We start from the raw sequence: 23,044 nt of genomic DNA on the forward strand, positions 1-23,044 counted from the left end.
ATTGTACCTTCTTCTAAACTCCTCGGCTTACGGCGACCTTGATGCCATCACGAGTCCGAACACTCTCGTTGGAACTTCATGTGACTTCCTTCCCCATGAACAGAAACTCCACTCTGGAACGCACTCGAACTCCCAGGAACAGACTAAACCAAGCAAATCCTGTCTCGACCCAGCAAACTGCTATTTATATGGTTTCGATGACCTTCGTTTTTCTTATGTCATAGTCCCCTGGATACCCTGATGTTCTGCACCCGTTACCCTCGTCGATCGGGGCATCTAGACGGGAAACTCCCGTGTAATGTTGACTTTTGCAGTGGCCTCAGGTCATGACTTAATCCCTTAATCTGTCTGGAATTTTAGTTCACTAGAGGTATACTTAGACAATTTACCTTATATGTAATTTCCTTTGATATTACAATATTCAATAATTCACAAAGAAAAAACATTATTTCTATTTCAATTACGCCAAGTTTTTCTATCAATACACAAGTATTTTAGTGGGACTTAGCATACTTGTAAAATCTGCATAAAACGTATTTTTTTACAAAAACTCCTTTTATTCAAGATTTTACAAAATTAAAACCCTTCAACTCTAGACCCTCTCCCCCCCATATTTATGGGCTCCCAAAAATACATAAACAAAATGTGCCATTACGCCTCATTGTGGATGGCATTGATTCCCCCACGTACAAATTAGCCAAACATTTAGCCAAAGCGCTCTCACTATACTGGCAACACACCTTCACACATAAAAAAAACTCAGCCCACTTCAAAGCCAGTGTAGAAAACCTTACACTCCAACATAGGTGAGTGACTAAGATGATAGCGGGTCTATGGAACGAACCATATGAGAACAGGTTGAAGATTTGTGGGTTGCAGAAATTAGTTGATAGGCGGAAAAGGGGAGATATAATTGAGACATTCAAATTGCTAAAGGGTTTCTGTAGGATTAATTCAGAGGATATTTTTGGACTGGTGGTGGGAGAACTAGGGGGACACCTATGGAAGCTGGGCAAGAGTGTGGTTAGCAGGGGTGTTAGATCTGGGTTCTTTACTTTTAGAGTGGTAAATGAGTGGAATAAGCTGCCAGAGTCTGTTGTGGGTGCTATGACGGTGAGTGAGTTCAAGGCAAGGTATGATAGATGCTGTGAGAATGTCATATAGTTGTGTGGACATGATGTTTAGGGCCTCCCTCGATGAGTCTAAGGACTCCCTGGAGTCGCCCGTAATAATACTGACATAATGGTCAGTTTTGATGTCTCCTCCTTATTCACAAATGTCCCACTCAAGGAAACCTTAGAGCTCATCCAAGCCAAATTTTCCCCTGATATCTCAGCCCTATTTCAGTTCACAATGAACTCAGGTTATGTCATTTGGCAGGGAAATTTCTACAAAGAGATAGAGGGGGAGAGCCATGGGTTCACCACTCCCCCCACCCTTGGCCAACTTCTTTATGGAGACTTTTGAAGAGAAAGCCTTAAATTCTGCCCCACAAAAACCTACTATATGGCTTCGCTACGTTGATGATGTGTTCGCTATTTGCTCACATGGCTCTGATACACTCCTCTCCTTCTTAATGCACTTAAACAACCAACATTCTGGGGTGTTGGTTGTTTAAGTTCACCCTGTAAAAAGAGGAAAACAACAGCCTCCCTTTCCTAGACACACACTAGTCCCCCACCAGCCTGATGGAACCTTGGTTTTCTCAGTTTTATAGACCACCCATCCATACAGGCAAGTACATTCACCAACAATCCCCTCCCCCTCACAACAATACAGAGTTATTAAGACACTATACAACAGGGCCTGTTCAAATAACAATACCCTAACCACTGAACTAAATCACATCCTTAACACTTTCTCAGCCAATGGCTACAACCCCCCAAAAAATACTAAAACCAGTAAACCACAGCCCCTTTCCCCTCTTCCCTCCCTTCACAAGAAAGATTACTCTAAATCCATCACCATTCCCTACATTCGGGGCACCTCCGAAAAAATTACCAAAATCCTGAATAAACATGACCTGACCTCTTGTTACAGACCATATAGAAAATTGGCATCCCTTATCCGCCCACTAAAGACCAACCACTTCTCCTAGATCTACCTAGTGTATACCAGGTCCCTTGCAGCTGTAAATTGTCCTACTTTGGCCAAACAGGCAGGACAGCAAATATCAGAATCTCAGAACACAAGGACTACATCCGATTTCACCATTACAGCCACTCTGGGCTTGCAGACCATGCTCTCGATACATGCCGCAGAATACGGTGGAAGAAAGCCATAGTAATACACCGCTGCAAGTATAAATTTGAAAGACTATTCATGGAATCCGCTTCAGCCCTAAGAAACATGCCAAACCTCAACAAATTTGGATGCATGAGACTGCCCCAAATTTGGGAGACTTACATCTTCAGAACTTCAGCCCAGCGGCCAAGAGTAATTGATATTGCCCGCTAGGGAGCACCATCAGGACTTTAGGGAAAACGGTAGTTTCTCTTAACAGCATTCTCTTAACCTTAATAAGTAGCACCAAATTAGGACTTGAGATCTTTTGTCTTTTACAATTTGAATTGTTTCACTTACTCATTGTCATGCATAAACTGTAACAAGTTGTTTTGCTCTGATGAGATGCTGGTTGGAAATCCTGTGAAATATACTCATAAGCCAGTTAATAAATATTTTTTTCATAATTTATTTTTGTTTGGTGTTGTAATACCATTAAAATAAATTATGAATCCATGGAATTCAAGTGGCCAGTATTTTTTTTTATGAGATCTGAGTACAGTATTTTTTATGTACAGTAATTCAGATGTGGCTTTGTCAAAGACTTATAAAGATGAATAATAACCTCTTTCCTTGCTTGTCATTGTGTTCTTCGACATCCAAATAATCTGATGAGCTGTTTTGGCCACCTTTGCAAGATGTCCTCTAAACTTTAACTCCATATCCTTCTCAAATCTCTGACCTTATCAATTTCCTATAGTCCAGTTTCCATCGATGTGGCTAGTAGCTTCTGAAATCTTCTTGCTAAAGTGCATCTATTACTTTACAAACATCACCACATCAAACTGGTAATTATTTTTTCCCATTCTGCTAGCATGTTCATAATTTTTTATGTACACTACATAATGCCATCCTAGTTGGCCGAGTTGTTAGCGTATCCACTCTCCAGCCGAAAGGCTGCAGGTTCGAATCCTGCCATGGGCATGGATGTTTGTGATTGTCTGTGAAAATACTGGTGGTGGCCAGTAGATGGCATTGGTGTAGATGATGATGGTAGTTGTGGTTTGCTGTAGTTAGTGCCATTGAGCGGTGGAGATGGAGAATTGTGCAGTGGGTGCTCTCCCTCGATGAGTCTTAGGACTCCTTGGAGGTGTCACATAATAATAGTAAATCACCTCTTTTTTATTTATTAACATTCAACCAAGTGAAGAATGCAACCATGATAGAAGGTGGAAATAATTCCTAATGTGTAATGTTTCTATGTTAAAAAAGAATAAATAAATAAAGGAATTTGAGAAAGTGAAAAATACAATTCTGCTATTGACAATAATGATGAATTCACTGAATTCTGTTATTCTCTACCAAGGAAAGTTATTAATGTATCAGTAACTACACTTCATATCAAAAAAAAAAAAAAAATAGAATATTAGCAGTTGAAATTGCCTGGAGGTAAAGTAAGTATTTCTCTTCTTCATAAAAAAAATTTACTCATCATGCCATTATAGTATCAATAACATTTATGACAATTTTCTAGTTCCTCTGCATGGAACATTTTATTCTCTTTCCTGTACAATAATTTCTTATAGATGATGTGGTGCAAATGGATTGTGTTGTGTGGAGATGATGGACTAAGTGGTGTAGATGAAGGGCTTTGTGGTCTAGAAAAGCCTTCCCGCTAGATGCCATGGACATGTCACATAATAATAATAATTTTTTCAGTCATTTTAACAAGTAAATAGTGCCTTTTTGTGATGGTACACTATATGATCAAAAATATCCAGATGCCTGTTCATCCCAACTCGCACTCTAATATGAAAATTAGGGTGGACCAACTCCATATTAATGGAGTTGGTCCACCCTTCGCTGCTATAACCTTTAATTTTCTGGGAATACTTTCCACCAGATTTTGGATTGCTGCTGCAGTAATTCCCTCTATTCTACCAGAAGAGCATTAGCAGTCACTAATGTTGGGTGATTCAAAATGGCCCACAGTCAGCATTCCAGTTTGTCCCACAGGTGTTCAGTTGGGTTAAGATCATGGCTCTGTGTAGGCCAGTCAAGTTTTTCTGTATTTATCTCTTCAAACTACTAGATAGAGGATAGAGACATTTTTCTATTGATACAGGAAAGGGCCTTCAGTGAACTTGCCATAAAGTCAGAAGCAAAGAATGTCTAGAATGTTATTATAGGCCACAGCATTAAGATTCCCCATCACTGAAACTAGAAGGCCTCAGCTTGAACTATGAAAAACAGCTCCCTGATGCTTCCTCTGCCAAACTTCACATATTTGGATGGGTAGCATTCTCCCGACATCCATCCACCAAACCCAGACTCATCTGTTAGATTGCATTCTCTGCAGTGATATAAATCACTGCAGAGAATACAATTTCACTACTCTAGAGTTCAGTGTTTTATAACACCCACCTGATACTAGCCATTGCCCTCATTAATGTTGTTATGTTTGTGCAGCTGTATGGCCAAGGAAATCCATGTTTTTCAGCTCCTTATAAACAGTTGTATTGTTTACAGAGGCATTTTAGGAGTGTTTCAACCAAGAACAGGCAGTTTTTTCATACATGCACATCAGCACTCAGATTTTATGTGGCGTACCAGGCTGCAGTTGTGTTGTTGCTCCTAGGAATTACCAATTCTTAGTAACATCACTTACAGTTGATAAGGCAGCTTCAGCAGGGCAGAAATTTCCTGAACTGAGTTATTGCAGAGGTAGCATCCTGTTAGAGTACCATGTTGAAAGTCATTGAACTCTTCAGTATGGCCCATTTTACTGTTAATGTTTGTCTGTGAAGATTGCAAAACCACATATTTCCTTTTATACCTATAGGAATCATGGTTGTGATATATATAGCTATATCCATTACTACGAAGCAGTGGTCATCCTCAAATTTCTGTCATGTACCCTCAAGAGGTGTACAGGATATGATTTGCAATTTTCCTATCTAGAATTTTCCTCCAAATCAGTCTGTTACCTGTCAATACGCCAACATTATCAGATCTTATACAGTGGTACCTTTGGATTGTGAGTAACTTGGTCTGTGAGTGTTTCGCAAGACGAGCAAAAATTTTTAATAAATTTTAACTTGATAAACGAGCGATGTCTTGCAATACGAGTACTGTATTACCTATACGCTTTCTCTGCCGAGCATCATGTGATCACAAGCCACTCGGGATTGTGGGTAATCGTCTCGCATGCGCAGTCTCTGTCGGCATACCTCATTCGTATAGTCAACATTCATGCTAGTGTTGTGACCATGTGTGTGTGCGTAAAGCATTTTTTTATTTTGTGTCCAAATGTAGTGACTGTTCTTTATTAACTGTACTACGACAACGGCCCCAATGAAGAAAAGGGTTGAAAAGGAAGGCAGTAAGAAGAAGGAGATGATTATGGTGGAAGTTAAGAAGGAAATCATCGGGAAGCACGAACAAGGTATGCAAGTGGCCGCCATCGCAAGATTTTATAAGAAGTCTACATCAATGATTTGCACAGTATTAAAGAAGAACTGAGGGGGCTAGATGTAGCAAAAGGAGTCATGAGAGTATCAAAGCAATGGCCACGTATTCTGGAAGATGTAGAAAAGTTGCTTTTGGTGTGGATAAACGAGAAGCAACTAGCAGGTGATACTGTGATGACCGAGAACGTGATCTCTGAGAAGGCAAAGGTCTTGTACGCTGACCTCGTAAGTAAACTGCCAGGTACGTCTACAGAAAACAAAGAAGTCTTCAAGGCGAGCAGGGGATGGTTTGATAACTTTAAGAGGAGAAGTGGCATCCATAGTGTTGTGAGGCATGGAGAGGCTGCGAGTTCAGATGCAAAGGCAGCTGTGGCATTCATTGCCGAGTTTCAGAAGCTCATGGTTTCCGAGTGTTACCTGCCGCAGCAAGTTTTTAATTGCGATGAGACTGGGCTTTTTTGGAAAAAGATACCAAAGACCTACATTACAGCAGAAGAGAATGCAATGCTCGGCCACAAGCCCATGAAACACCGTCTCACTCTCTTGCTGTGTGCTAATGCAAGTGGTGATTTCAAAGTCAAGCCCCTGCTCATGTATCATTCTGAGAATCCACGAGCCTTCAAGAAATGCAAGGTGCAGAAGAGCCAGTTAAACGTTATGTGGAGGTCCAACAGCAACGCTTGGGTCACTCGTACCTTGTTCTTTGAGTGGATTAACGAGGTCTTCGGTCCTGCAGTGAAGAAATACCTTTTAGAAAAAAAAAATTGCCACTCAAAGTCTTGCTAGTTATGGATAATGCTCCTGCTCATCCTCCAGGCCTTGAGGACGACTTACTGGAAGAATTCGAGTTCATTAAGGTCAAGTTCCTTCCTCCCAGCACTACTCCATTACTCCAGCCCGTGGATCAGCAGATTATTTCGAACTTTAAAAAGCTTTACACCAAGGCACTATTTCAGCGATGCTTCAAGGTGGCCAAAGGAACTAACCTTACCCTCCGAGAGTTTTGGAAAAATCATTTCCCCATCGTAAACTGTGTTAAGATTATCGATAAAGCCTGGGATGGGGTCACCAAGAGAACCCTTAATTCTGCTTGGAGAAAACTGTGGTCTGATTGCGTCGAGGGGTTTGCTCATGAACAGGAGCAGCCAGTTGTCGATGAAATTGTGTCCTTGGGGAAGACCATGGGACTGGAGGTGAATGAGGACGACATTCAAGAGCTGGTGTCGGAACATGGCCAGGAGTTTACTACCGACGAACTGATGAATCTGCATCGCGAGCAACAGCAAGAGGTTATGGAGGAGATCTGGGCTGAGGAGGAGGAGAAAAAGACGGAGACATCCCTCTCTTCAAATGAGATTAGGGAGGTGTGTAAAATGTGGGAAACAGTGCAAAATTTTGTAGAAAAGCACCACCCGAGTAAGGTTATGGCAGTGTGAGCGATGAATCTGTTTAATGACAATGCAATGTCATATTTCCGTGATATCCTCAAAAAGAGGCAAAAGCAAGTGTCATTGGATATGTTCTTTGTTAAAGTCGGACAAAAAGAAAAAGAGTCAACAGATCGCAGTGATTCCATTAGTGACAATGAAAGTCGTCCTACCCTATACAATTAATTGTATTTACTGTAATATGTAATTGTAATGTAATTAATAAATTCGATTACTTTATGTATTTTGTATTAATCATTTTTATATGAATATTTTTGAGTTTTGGAACGAATCATCTGAGTTTCTGTTATTTCTTATGGGGAAATTCGCTTTGATATATGAGTGCTTTGGATTACGAGCACGTTTCCGGAACGCATTATGCTCGCAAACCAAGGTATCACTGTATTTCTATCTTCTAAGGCACTTTTTACCACTTATATCTTGGTCTTCCTCTGGGTTTTTTCCTGCCAACCTGGCAGAGAACACTTGTTTTGCTAATCTTTCCTCTCCTGTTTAAGTTACCATACTACCTGAGATTAGTTCTGCTAACGCATTCCTGGATGCTGACAATGTCAAGTTCTTTCCTAATATCCTAGTTTTTAATATGATATCATCATTGATGCCATCTGTTCAAGCCCCTAATCTTTCTCAGGACTCATATCTGTGGTCTCTGGTCTTTGTTCAAGTGTTTTATTTCTGACCCAGCTTGCTCTCAGATCCATAAGTTAATATGGGTTTGAACACCGTCTTGTATACAGCTAATTTAGTGTTTGACTAATTTCTCTCTTATTCCTTATAAATTTATTCAGATGACTTCCTACCATACTGACTTCATTGATTCTGTTGTTTATTCATCATCATCAAATTCCTGACATGTACCCCTCAAGGGGTGTACAGGATATGATAGTACTACATGAAAAATTTACATCATTACTAACTTTGTATCTACAATTTTCCTCCAAATCAGTCTGTTACTTGTCAAGACTCCAACATTATCAGATCTTATATTTTTATCGTCTAAGGCACTTTGTACCATATCAATCCACCTATATCTTGGTCTTCCTCTGGGTTGTTTTCCTGCCAACATGGTAGTGAACACTTGTTTTGCTAATCTTTCCTCGCCCATTCTGTTTAAGTGACCATACCACCTGAGATTAGTTCTGATTCCTGGATGCTGACAATGTCAAATTCTTTCCTAATATCCTCGTTTTTAATATGATATTGTCATTGATGCCATCTGTTCATGCCTCTAATCTTTCTCAGGACTCTCATATCTGTGGTCTCTAGTCTTTGGTCAAGTTTTTTACTTCTGACCCAGCTCCCAGATCCATAAGTTAAAACTGGTTTGAACACTGTCTTGTATACAGCTAATTTAGTGTTCCGACTAATTTCTCTCATTCCATATGAATTTATTCAATTGACTTCCTACCATACCAGCTTTATTGATTATGTTGTCTATTTCTATATTTAATTTACCATCTTCACTAAAAATCGTGCCTAAGTAGCTGAAATGTTTTACTTGTTCCACAGGTTCTCCGTTCACAACACAGTTTACATTTTAAATGATTCTGCCTATTTTCATTGTCTTTGTCTTTTTATTGCTGACCCTCATACCATATCTATTACAGCAGTTATTCAATTTAGTCAGAGAATCTTGTAGACTTGTAGTGGATTTATTTAGAAGTATAACATCGTCTGCATAAACAAAGAGCTGACATTAATCTCCAATTTTGATATCATGTTTAATATCACTTTCCTTCATAATGTGATCCATATAGATAATGTATAACAGAGGGTATAATGCACATCCTTGTCTCACACCAGATTTAACATTAAACCATCTTCCTGTACTTCCTTCAATTTTAACTGCTGACTTACAACTCAAATAAAGACTAAGTATTGCTTGATATAATGCTCCATTGACACCACATAACTGTAGCATATTGAATAGCTTCTCTCTTGGCACCTTGTCATATGCCTTTTCCAGATCGACAAAACTTAAATACAGATTTTTGTTATATTCCCATGATTTCTCCACTGTTTGTCGTAAAGTGAAGATCTGATTCTGACAGCCTCTATTTGACCTGAATCCAGCTTGTTCTTCACCAAGCTTTTCTTCCACAATTCTTCTTAACCAGTTCTCAAGTATACTTGCATAAATATTACCAGGAACACTCAGTAGGGAAATACCTCTGTAATTCTCACATTCAGTTTTATTTCCCTTTTTATATGTGGGTACTATGAGAACTCTACTCCAATCATCAGGAATTTGTGCCTCTGTCCAGGCATTCTGAACTATGCAGTGCAGCCACTCCAAGACTTTTATATTACCATACCTCAGCCTCTCTGGTCGAATAGCCTACTCCTGCTGCCTTTCCACATTTCAAGCCTTTGATGGCTTTTTCTACTTCAAGTATGGATATGTATTCCTGACTGTATGCCTGTTGAGTGTTTTTTACCACTGTGCTATCACTGCTTGTTTCATTTAGCAATTTTTTGAAGTAATTACTCCATACTTCAAGGATATCTTTTTCTCCCGTTTTCATGTCACCTTTATCATCTCTAACTCCTTTTACAGCACTCTTTCCTCCACTTCTAAGCTTCTTCAACAACCTCAAGAATATCTTACCACCTTCTTGATATTTATTTTCTATATTCTTGCCAAAGTCCTCCCATGACTTTTGTTTAGCTTTCTTACGTTTGTCTCTGTATTCTCTAAGAGCATAAGCTGACTTATTTGCCAGGAACTTTTGATATGCTTTCTTCTTTTCCTTCACCGCCTCTTTAACTTCTTGTGTCAACCATGGAGTTCTAATTTTTCTCTCCTTGCAGACAACTTTACAATATGCCTCTCTAGCTGTTGTTTATTAGCATATTTAATTTACCATCTTCACCAAAAATCCGGCCTAAGTAGCTGAAATGTTTTACTTGTTCTATAGGTTCTCCAATAACAACGCAGTTGATATTTTCATTGCTTCTACCTGTTTTCATTGTTTGTCTTGTTATTGGTGATTTATACCAAATTGATTACAACAGTTATTCAATTTAGTTAGGGAATGTTGCATACTCCTACTGGATTTATTTAAAAGTACATCATCTGCATAAAGTGAAGAGCTGAGATTAGTATCTGCAAGTTTCATATCAAGTTTAATACCACTTTCCTTCATAATGTGATCCATATAGATAATGAATAACAGAGGGGGATAATGTACATCCTTGTCTGACACAAGATTTAATATCAAACCATCTTCCTGTACTTCCTTCAGTTCTAACTGCTGATTTACAACTCAAAAAAGACTAAGTCTTTATTTGAGTTGCAAGTCAGCAGTTAGATCAAGTATTGCTTGATATAATGCTGCATTGACACCATATAACTTTAGTGTTTTGAATAGCTTTTCTCTTGACATCTTGTCATATGCCTTTTCCAGATCTACAAAACATAAATACAGATCTTTGTTATATTCCCATGATTTCTCAACTATGTGCCGTGCCTTCACTTTATAACAAAGCAGTGGTCAGATATTTTAAATCAAATTGTATGTGTATTTTACATTTTTTATTATTATTATTTTTTTTTCAGCACTGTTTTAAAAAAAGAGTAACTTGTCAAGCATTAAAAAAGTGGTTAGCTTTATATATATTTTTCTTGTTTTTCTTGGCACATTTCTATTCATGTAATGCTCATATTACACGTAGTGGAAAAATCATTCAGAAATAAAGCAGAGGAGCTTCTTTTAGTATTGGTGAGCTCAACTTGATCAAAAATTATTGGCATCAGTGAGACTTGGTCGTCAGAGAATGATGTAGTTACAGGGACAGAATGGTGGATATTGTATTTTCAGAGAAGATAGAAGAAATAGGACAGGAGAAGGGGTATTATTAATGATAGCTGAAGAACTTCAACCAACAAAAATAGAAGTTAAGGAAGATTGTAGATGTGATGGAAATGATTCATTTGAGGCCATCTTATATAAGATAGAGGCCAATAGGACAAAATATATTGTTGGTTGCTGCTATAGATCTGGGGTTCCAGAAGAAAATATGGATGACAGGCATCAGCACATTAGCACAATAAGTGCAGGCCGAGCAATTATCATCGTAGACTTGATGGTACTTCATATTGATGGTACTCTTGCAGTATGCCCTTTGAATTTCAAATCTCTATCCACCATTACCCCCCAGATCCTTAGCTTCATCAGTTTCTTGTAAATTCAAAGCACATATTGCAAGAGTTGGCAAAATGGTGCAGAGAATTAATTGGATGCTGTGGAACACATTGACAAGCAAAGATAAGGAGGTTATTATCCCTCTTTATAAGGCTATATTCAGCCAAATGTTAACTGTGCACAGATTTGGCCACCTGCATTTCTTGGGGATTGGAAGGTGGTGAAGAAGATTCAGAGATGAGTGACCAAGTTGGTGATGGGTCTATGGAATGTTCCCTATGAGGATAGATCGAGTGTGTGTGGGTTGCAGAGTTTAGCTGAGAGTTGGAGGAAAGGGGATGTGATAGAAACTTATTAGTTACTAAAGGGATACTATAAGATTGGTGCAGAAGAAATTTTTCAATACATGGAGAGTAGGGAAAAAAAGAAGGGGTCACACTTGGAAACTGTCTAAGAGTATGATTAGTAATGGCATGTAAAGTTCTTTTCTTAGAGAGTGGTGAATGAGTGGAATGGATTGCCAGAGGTGGTGTGAGTTCCCCCAACAGTTAATAGGTTTAAGGAGATGTATGATAGGTATTGTGTATATAAAGAATTACTATTACTGTTAGTTTCAAAATGAACAGTTTTGCAATCTTGAAACTTTGCTGAAAGCTGAGAATAAACCAAATACCTGAATTTGCATCACCCACAACATATATCCATTCTGTTTTGAATTGATAAGTAATCCCATCCTTGTCTTACCATCTTAATATTTTGGTAATTATGTATGTGTAATCTATCTAAGTTATAATTTTTTTTTTTAGTTTCTGTTGTAACCTTTTATGACTGTTGATCAATTTTCCTTCTTCATTTTTCCCTAGATGCTTGTTACACATTTGCTGGCTATATTAGTTGCATACGAAATGGATGAGTCAGAATTATTTCAGATTCAGTTTCAAGTACTTTCTTCTCGAATGCTTCAGTGCATCCAGTTTCGTGCTAGACAAAAAATTTTAAGCATGAAGGAAGAAAAGATGTGGAAAGCATACTGTGAAAAGAACCAGGATTCTCAGAGTGAATTATATGATACAGAAATGGAATTGATCACCTCTGAAGTAGAACAGGAAGATGTTTTGCCTTCAGAAAGACAAAGTAGCAGTTTACAGGATCAAGGTTCCACAAATTCACCCTATAGATTAGAGACAACCAGAATGGAATCAAAAGAAATTCACTCAAGCATAAATAAACAAGATCCAAAGAAGATGAAGAAACATATTTTAGTTGCCAGTAAGTTAACAAAATATGGGTTAAATTTTACAATACCAACTAGTGACAAAAATAAAAATTTAAAAAATAAATGCAAAATTCTTACATTTTTGAATTCGTTATTCTGAAATATGAACATGTATTTTCATATCACACTGCTCTAACATAGAAATGCAAAGTTTTATTATCCTCAAAAGACTAATGCTGTGTTCACCAAACTGCATCTTAAAAACCCATTTATTATTCCCCCCCCCCCCACCATACTTTCAGGAAACTTACCCACCATTCTCCAAGCAAAAAAACCCGTTCCTCATACTCTTGCACACATATTCTCCTTATACAATTTTCAGGATTGGCCTCTTGTTCTGACCAAATTCATTCTTTGAAAAAAATGTCTTCTATATTAATTGGGTATAAGCTCTTCACCAGTTGATATCCCATTCATATCACATTCCTCCTATCCAGCAGACCTCTGTAAATGCCATTTTCTCATATCCAGAGACCTTATATTACTTTGTCACATCAGTTCATGTCCTCAAAAACAAGTTGACAAAATCTACTCAGCTGTTCAAATGCAGCCTTATTAATATCGTGTAGTGTAACTATAATCTCTTATGCATGTCATTGTTTTTCTCATTAATGTTTCAAGGGGGGAGAGCTGGCAAGTAATTGTTAAGTTCTGATAAACACCTAGAACAAAAATTATATTAAAGCAACTGATAATAACCACAAGAAAGAACATATGAGGATATTAGAACATAAGTTACCTTCATAACTCTGCTACTAGTATTTACTTTCTTGTGATTATATCAGTTGCTTTAATATCATTTTTGTTCTAGGTGTTTATCGGAACTTTCCAGTCCCCTCCCTCTTTTAATCTGTTTTGTTCCTTCAAATTTAGGTCTTTGTCCATCATCTCAGGTTTCTTATCCTCTCCTAGCCAATTATGTAAGGAGGGAATATACAGCATTCCCTTCTTACATTTCAAACCTTATACTTTGCAAACCTTTGAATTGACTGTGTGTCTATTGTGTAGACATACAGTCTATTCAAATCTTCCCAGAAAGCAATAACACCAGTTGTGCTTTTTATAGTGCTTACCAACTTTGTAAATGATGCAAAGTTGGTAAGTATATCCCCAATCATGTCTTTCCACAGCATCATTAAATACAAGTAGGATGTTGCTATAGTTCAAGGAATATAGAAGGTCACGAGCAAGAAATGTTTAGGAAAATTAGTTTGGCAAGTGCAAAACAAGTGATTATTAGGAAATATTTTAACTGGGCAGAGAAATCATTATGCAGTAATAGGGGAAACTAAATTTTTTGGAATTCTTGGGACACAGATGTCTTAGGCAATATGTGATGAACACAAGGATAAGAATTTTGGATTTGGTCATAGCACCAGAAGATCTGATCATGACTGAGATGTCATACTTGTCTCTATTTGTAGAGGGTGACCGTGTAGCCTTGGCTTGGAGGATAAATAGGTATGAAGAAGGAAGGAATTTATGTAGAATTATAAGGTAGTTGCCAGCTTAGGGTAGACAGTGGATGATGGAATTTGAAAGAACAGAGATCACTAGTGCATGGGTGAAAAAGATAAAGTGAGTTGGAGTAAAATGGATTACTAGGATAACCAAACAAGAATGCAGATGACACCAATTATATATTTGGTTTAATCCTTTATCCAAGTGTAAGCAAACAAAGTTTGCATCTGAAGTATTTTCAGGACTGGGGCAACTCGTGGCAAAGGTGGTATAACTTCTCATTAATTGCCTTAGTATCCCATAATGCAAAGCACATCTCCTTGCAGACATGTATACTGCCATGCATTAAGGGAAGGGTCACTACCCAGACTGGTTTCGACCTTTATTGAGATCTCAGCAGTGGGATCCAGACCCCAGAGGTGGTGACACTAAGGTGGAAGTAATGCAGAAGTCATATCACCATATACCAGTTGCCAAAAGTTGTCAACACCTTATTACTAAAATTTTTTGGATTAGAAATAGTTGATGGAAGTTTTTTAACTTGGCTTTGCATACCAATTATATATTTAGTTTAATCATTGTTTAAACTTTGTTTGTTTACACTTTATCCAAGTGTAAACAAACAAAGTTTGCACCTGAAGTATTTTCAGGACTGGGACAACTCGTGGTAAAGGTGGGATTAGTTCTGATTCCTTGCCTTAGTATCCCATAATGCAAAGCACATTTCCTTGCGGACATGTATACTGCTATTGATTAAGGGACGGGTCACTACCCAGACCAGTTTCGACCTTTATTGAGGTCTTGTCAGTGGGAGCCAGGCCCAGAGGTGGTGACACTAAGGTGGAAGTAATGCAGAAGTCATATCACCATATACCAGTTGTCAAAAGGTGTCAACACCTTATTACTAAAATTCTCTGGATTAGAGATAGTTGATGGAAGTTTTTTCACTGGTCTGGCTTATCCCACCTTTACCACGAGTTGCCCCAGTCCTGAAAATACTTTAGGAAAACTTTGTTTGTTTACGCTGGGATAAAGGATTAAACCAAATATATAATTGGTAGCATAGCCAAGTGAAAACCTTCTATCAACTATCTCTAATCCAGAGAATTTTAGTAATAAGGTGTTGACACCTTTTGGCAACTGGTATATGGTGATATGACTTCTGCATTACTTTCACCTTAGTGTCACCACCTCTGGGTCTGGCTCCCACTGACGAGACCTCAATAAAGGTCGAAACCGGTCTGGGTAGTGACCCTTCCCTTAATCAATAGCAGTATACATGTCTGCAAGGAGATGTGCTTTGCATTATGGGATACTAAGGCAAGTAATCAGAACTTATCCCACCTTTACCACGAGTTGCCCCAGTCCTGAAAATACTTCAGACGCCAACTTTGTTTGCTTACACTTGGATTAAGGATTAAACCAAATATATAATTGGTAGAATAGCCAAGTGAAAAAACTTCCATCAAGAATGCAGATGAAAACAGGTTATGGAAGACATAGAGAGAGAGTTGAAGAACAATTGCATGAGGAACATAAGGCTTAAACTAGAAATGTGAGTACTGTAGTAAGGAGAGAAATATTATAATATGAGAGAGGAGATTAGCATTTCTATCCAAGGAGAATACAAAGGATTTCTTTTGCTATATAACCAGTAGGCAGATGAATGACTTTGCTGTATGGAGATGACATAGTAAAGCTGTTTAATGATCACATATGGAAAGGCTTTGGTGTTGTTGATTATTCATAATGATTAGTAATAATAATTAATGATCATTATATTTAATTATCACTTTGGTAGGATTTTTCATCTTATGAAGCAGGTTTTATTTATAGAGGGATAGGGAAGTTGAAGGATTAGAAGTGAATGAAGATGTATTTTGAATACTGAGCAGTCTAGATGTCAATAAGGCAATATGACTGGATAAGATTTCACCATGTTTTAAGGTCATTTACTAAAGAAGTGACTATGCAATTGACCTAACTACTTAATGAAAGTCTTGCAACTGGGTGAGTTTCTAAGGAGTGGAAGGAGGATTAGAAAATTATATTGCATATGAATGGTTGTAGAAGGAAGTATATTTTTCTGTAGTTGTTAAGATTTTAGAAAAATTAATGTTTGTATACAAAAAAAGAGGGAAATATGGTAATATGAGTTATGAAGGTCAGCATGGATTTGTTAAGAAGTTTTTGTAATCTGGCTACCTTTTATAAGAAAATAACAAGAGCAGTTGAGGGGAAAATGTATGCTGTCATTTTGAAAGGCATTTGATAGGGTGCTAAATAAATGCATGTTTAAGTCACAACATATGTATTTTGATATCTGATTATTGGATTGGAAATTGGCTTTCTGAAAGAGTTATGTATGGGAGAAACAGATTGGGAAGAAGGAATTATGAGGAGTATTCCACAAGACTCAGTACCTGAGACTATTACTGTTCAACCTTTATGTGGATGAAGTTGTCACTGGATTACATGGAGATACTCAGTTCTTTGCATATGATGTGAAGCTTTATTAGTAGTTTATTAATAATAGTGCTGATGCTGTACCTTTTCAGGAGGACTTGATTAAGCTGGAAAGGTGGGAAAATGAATGGAGATGTCAGTTTGACACAACTAAATGTAATGTATTTGCTAAAATAAAGAGCCAAAAGGCTTCAGTTCGGTAATGCAAAATTATATAAGCGGATATTAGATACAGCATTATTTCAAAGCCAAATGTAGAAATTATGCAAGTTTCATAAAAATAAGTTGACCAGAGAGCTTACAGGAATACACTCACCGGCATTCATGAGTTGCCTTAGCGCATACTACTTAGAAAACATAAACGCTGTCCAAGTGTCTGTATATTTGCTTTCTATTAGTCCATTTTGATAAGGCTTCACTGGCCTGACAGCTGTTTCAAACTGGTTGGTTCTCCTCAGAGACCAGGCAGAAAACTTGAGAGAGCAAAAACTTGTTTAGTACTAAGGAACTTGAAATGTCGGAGAGGTGTATTTTTCGTAAGCAAACTCTCAGTTGGTGCATAAAGTATTTACTAAAATAAAGAGCCAAAAGGCTTCAGTTTGATGATGCAAAATTATATAAGTAAAGTGGATATTAGATCCAACATTATATCAAAGTCGAATGTAGAAACTGACAGTAAAAATAAGTTGACCAGAGAGCTTATGGGAATACACTCACCGGCATTCACAAGTTGCCTGTTTTCTGTAGCCCATGCTAAGGCAACTCGTGAATGCCGGTGAGTGTGTATAAGAGGAGATATGCAATGATGTGAAGATAGGCATGGCAGTCAGGGCACTATTGATATCCAGCACTTATGGTATGATTTGAACAGGCTGAAAATTTAGGCAAACAAAAATGGCTATCAAATTGATGGTAATAAGTGTAAAGTTATGCACTTGGGCATGATAAGATTTTCAGTGGTATATTATATTAATGGGGTTATGCTGCATAAAATGAGGAGGCTGGGGATCTTGGCATAATGGTGGATAGGAATTTGAAGTTCAGAGGTCACATTGCAAAAATTGTAAATACAACTCAGAGGATAATTGTGATATTGAAGTGAACCTTGACATGGATAATGAAGTCATTTTGCCTCTTTATAAGGCCTTGATAATACCATGTCTGGATTATTGCAGATTTGGTCTCCCGAGTTCCAAGGGGATAAAGAAGCTGTGAAAAGGGTGCAAAGGAGTTACAAAGATTATATTGAGATTATGGAATTTAGATTATGAGAACAGATTGCAAGTATATGAATTACAGACTCTGGTTAACTGGAGGTCTATAAACTTTTGAATGCGTGTTGTAGGATATCATCTGATGAATGTTTTCACTATATGGAAGACAGTGAGAGAACACAGGATCATCCATGGAAGTTAAATTTCTTTACATTCAAGAAAGGAATAAGAGCTGGGTTTTTCTCTTACAGAGCAGTGAGTGAGTAGAATAAAAAAAGTCGGTGCATTTAGTGTGAATGAATTTAAGAGAAGATATGACAGCTGGTAAGGGTGATTTATAGTCTCCCTCGATGAGTCCTTGACTCCCTGGAGGTCTCAGGTAATAATAATGGCCATCAAAGATAAGAAGGAATGATAATTCCATTATATATATGTCTCTGATCAGACACATCTTAATTACTATGTTTGGATCTGGTCACTTGGATTTGAAGGGGATGAAGGAACTTTGGCGAAGCTACAGAGGTAAATAATGAGATGATATCAGAACTGCAGATTGTTGGTTACAAGTTTACTAAAGGCATGTAATCTGCAAAGTCTGATGGATAGATGATTGGGAGAGGATAATACCTCTCCCGATCATCTATCTATCAGATATCCATTAACCTCTCAACATGAGAGGTTAATACCTCTCAACATGAGAAGGTATTAACCAAATTGACACTAGAGAGATTTCACACATCCTTCTCTTAACCGATCCATTGTGAATTTCATTAAGAAACCTATTATAAACCCAATCCTCATCCTTTTCTAGCTGAATCAACCCAATCCTGGTGCAGTCTTTGCCAATTGCTCTAGTATCTTAACCACCACTCCAGGTTCTTTAGTTCTTTTAATCCAAACACCTGCTCAGACTGAATAGCAGAAATCATCCTCACAGGAATGAAGACTTTCATCCCTTATTCTGTTCCAAATTCTTAACCACCATCCAAGCCTCATCTCATCTTCTTTTACCTTCCAGTGTCGAGGGTTTATTAATCATTGGATATCAAGCCATTCATATGATAAGGTGGTCAGCTCTACGCCTCCATCCAAGCCTTGGTTCTCAAAAAAGTGTGCCAATGCTGTAAAAGGAAAAAAACTTCTGCTTACCACAAATGGCTCAAGACCAAAACTCCAGCTGCCCACTCTGCTTATACTGCAGCTTGCAACAGATGTAAACGAATCATCACGAAGCCCAAGTCACACTCTTAAAAGGCCAAATGGTGCAAACTCACCTCCTGCCCAAATGGCAGTCATTTCTTCTGGTACCTTGCCAAGGCCATTGGGCACAACTTCTGCCCACACAGGTTTTCACCACTCTCACATATGGATGATACTTTAGTCACCTCACCTAAAGACAAGGCCAACTTATTTCAAGACCTGGGCAAAGTTCCTCCCACTCCACCAAGAATGGCTCCCTTCATGTCTCCCATAGTCTTTTAACAGAAGGAAATCCAAAGAATCCTTAATAACATGAACACAAACAAGTCATCTGGTCCTGATGACTTCCCATCTATTGTTTAAAAAAATTGTTCCCTAGAACTAACATATATCCTGTATTGCCTCTTCAGTCTATCCTATTCAACTGGCATCTACCCTACCAACACCCTTTTACAGTCCATCTTGAAACCCAACGAACAAATTTTACTGTCTCCTTTTTCATTCCATCTACTTCAGTTCTTTGCAACAGTCTCTCCCACTCTGCTTTCCCTAGAGATTACAACTCTCAGCTGTTCAAGCAAAATGTAAACAGATTTCTTCTTTTTTCTATTGTTCTTGCCCACACAGGGCACTAATGTGCTATTAGTTTTATGGCCTTCATGTATGGATCAGATATATATTTAAAAAAAAATACTCAAATTAGCTTGTAATTTGAAGCTTCAATCTTGAACCCCCCCCCCCCCTCAATTGGAACAATTTTTTCTCCTTTACTGTTTTGGGGCTTTCTCTATTTTAAAACAACAGTTGTTAACAAGGACACAATTAACCTTAAATGGTGATATGTCATCACATCTCTTCCACTCCAAACATTATTAATATTGAGTTCACTTAATACCTCATCTCCTGTCATTCACTTCAGTCTCTCCTCTACCATTCAGTCCTTACTTACTCAAACATTGTATGAAATATTTTGATGAAATAATGCTCATTGTATACCTTACTTGTATCCATCACAACAGTTACTTGTCTATTCTACGAGCTAATATTGTCTCCTTTCATAACTGTTCTTTCATTGTCATAGAACCAAGAATTTTTCTTGGTCAGCCAAGCACTCTTCATGCCATAGGCTCTCTTGCCTTACCAAATATGTCATCTTCCTAGCCTGTTCTACATATTTATTATTATTATTGTTATTGTATGGAAACCTCCATGGAGTCTGAAGACTCATCACAGGAGATCCCAACTATCCACACAATCTATCATACCACTCCTTGAACCCATTAATAGACAAAGCACTCACAACTAACTCTGGCAATCCATTTCACTCATTCACAACTCTCCAACAAGCAAAAAATCTAGTCCTCACACCCCTACTAACATTTCCCCTGCATCAGTCCTATAAAATCCTTTAACTTAACTGTTTCTATCATATCCCCTCTTTTTCTCCTACCAACCAACTTCTGTAATCTACACACACACACACACACCCTTAAAGCTATCCTCATAGGGAACATTCCACAGACTACTCACCATCTTGGTTGCTCACTTCTGAATCTTCTCTACTGTTTCCTCATCCCCCAAGAAACTCAGGAGACCAGACCTGAGCACCATAATCCAGATATGGATGTATCAAGGACTTGTAAAGTGGAATAACAACTTCCTTATCTCTACTTGTTAGTGTGCTTCAATGGCCAAGTAATCTTATGAACTACTTAGCAGCTACGTGTTAGTACCTATTAGGGGAAGCTAAAGCTGCTATTAACCAAACGCAAGTGATCAAACTAAAATGCTCCAAAATTCCTGCCCTAAAGGATCCCACCTGGGGCCAGGCCTAAAAATATCATTTAATATTGAAGGTTTCTCCAGTGTCAAGGAAGATCTCATTGCAAATATTTGCATAGATAATGACTGTGATGTGCTCTGCCTGCAAGAAACTCACGGAGGAGAAGGTGCTGCAAGACCATACGTCCATGGCTTGAAACTCATCAAAGAAATACCCCACAATAAATATGGTAGTGCAATATTTACAAAAGAAAACTTGATCTCATCATCCATTGACTCAACGAACAACAGAAACATCGAGATTATTACAATCACATTTAAAAATATCTCAATCACCTCAGTCTATAAACCACCAGAAGAAGCTTTTTCCTTCCCTGACATCCTCCTCAATAATAATGCATACATGACTAATGTTGTATTAGGTGACTTTAACAGCCATAGTGTTAACTGGGGTTACACAAAGTCCTACAAATATGGAGAACTTGTTGAAAAATGGGCTGAAAACCTTTCTCTAAACCTGATACATAATCCAAAACTCTACATCTTTCAACAGTGGCAGATGGAAGCGAGGCTATAACCTTGACCTCATATTTGTTAGCTCTAAAATATCCAACATTTGTGTTAAAAAGGTTTTAAATCCCATTCCACATACTCAATATAGACCTATGATGCTTCAATGCAACCCAGCCATTATGCCTAACACAGTCCCTTACAGACGACGGTTTAATTTCCAAAATGCTAATTGGAAGGGTTTCATGGAAGATCTTGACCACTCTATAGAATGAGTCCCTCCAAACCTTCAAGAGTATCCTGAATTCATAAAAATACTGAGGAAAATCTCCACCAAACACATCCCCCGAAGATGCCGCACAAACAAACTACATTCCAAGCCTTTCCAGTGACATACAAGCCCAGTATGCTGATTACTTACAACTTGACAATACCAATCCCTTCTCAGAAAAGACTATCCAAGCAGGAGAAAAATTATGCTCCAAGATGGCAGAGGAAAGGCATTCCTCATGGAAAAAAGAAATAGAAGCCCTTGATATGACCCATAGTAGCAGAAAGGCATGGAACTTTATCAACAGAATTAGGAAGGATTTCACTAAGCCATATGAGCATCCGCAGGTAACAGCTAATCAAATTGCTCACCAGCTGCTGCTAAATGGAAAATTCCCTAAGAAGCACCCAAAAAATAAGCTAATTAGAACTCCAAGTGAGGAACAAAATGTAATTAACTCAGATTTCACCATCACTGAACTCAATGCTGCCATAAACCTATTAAAACCTAGAAAATCTGCAGGCCTTGATGATGTCTGTAATGAACAGAATAAACATTTTGGAACCAGGACTAAAGAGTGGTTATTAAACCTATACAACACTTGCCTCAGAACCCTAAGGATACCAACTATCTGGAGGCATGCTAAAGTGGTGGCCTTTCTGAAACCAGGGAAAACTCCAACAGAAGCAAAAAAAATTCGACCTATATCACTACTCAGCAACCTTTTTAAACTGTATGAATGATTAATTTTGAATAGGCTACAACCCCTAATCGAACCCCATCTTATTGCTGAGCAGGCTGGTTTTAGACCAGGCAAATCCTGCACATCACAAATTCTCAACCTCACTCGATATATAGAAAATGGTTATGAGCAAAAACTAGCCACAGAAGCAGTCTTTGTAGACCTAACTGCAGCATATGATACCATAAACCACATCACACTCAGAAATAAAATATACAGAATAACTAGAGACTATCGCCTTGTCCTCCTGATCCAATCACTCTTAGAAAACAGATGCTTTTACGTGGACCTGGGGGGGGGGGTAGGAAGAGCCACTGGCACCTCCAAAAAAAATGGCATACCCCAGGGAAGTGTGTTAACACCATTACTTTTCAACATCTACGTCAATGATCTCCCCCATCTTTCCAGTAACTAGAAATTTTATATATGCTGATGACCTTGCTAGCTACTCAATCAAAAAATTTCAAGTCCATTGAAACTACTCTATCACTTGCCTTAAATAGTCTAACCATATATTATAGAAGCAATCAACTAAAACCAAATCCCTTGAAAACCCAGACTGGCCTTTTCCACTTTAACAATAAGAAAGCTACAGATTTCTTGGGAAGGCTCTAATATAGAACATTCCTCGAACCCAATCTACCTTGATGTGACTCTTGATCGCACCCTCTCATATAAAACACACACAGAAAAAACAAAGGCAAAAGTGAATACAAGAAACAATATACTAAGAAAGCTTACCTCCTCCAAATGGGGTGCAGACCCTAGCACACTTAGATCTTCTGCCTTGGCCCTTTGCTATCCTTCTGCTGAATATGCCTGCCCAGTATGGTCCA

At 38.1% G+C, this 23,044-nt stretch overlaps 1 protein-coding gene across 4 annotated transcripts in view; it reads left to right on the forward strand.

Moving 5' to 3' along the window:
• The window catches only part of LOC150101919 (uncharacterized), a 153,086-nt gene that overhangs the window by 25,418 nt on the left and 104,624 nt on the right, over positions 1–23,044 (forward strand). For all 4 annotated transcript variants that reach the window (XM_090400263.1, XM_090400264.1, XM_090400265.1 and 1 more), the window contains one exon: positions 12,150–12,555. In XM_090400263.1, coding sequence (XP_090256389.1) covers positions 12,150–12,555 — 406 coding nt within the window. The remainder of the gene's footprint in view (positions 1–12,149; positions 12,556–23,044) is intronic.

Source organism: Typopeltis vanoorti, chromosome 11 (genome assembly GCF_054136105.1).
Source record: "Typopeltis vanoorti isolate ZY-2024b chromosome 11, IOZ_Tvanoo_1.0, whole genome shotgun sequence".
NCBI lineage: Eukaryota > Metazoa > Arthropoda > Arachnida > Uropygi > Thelyphonidae > Typopeltis > Typopeltis vanoorti.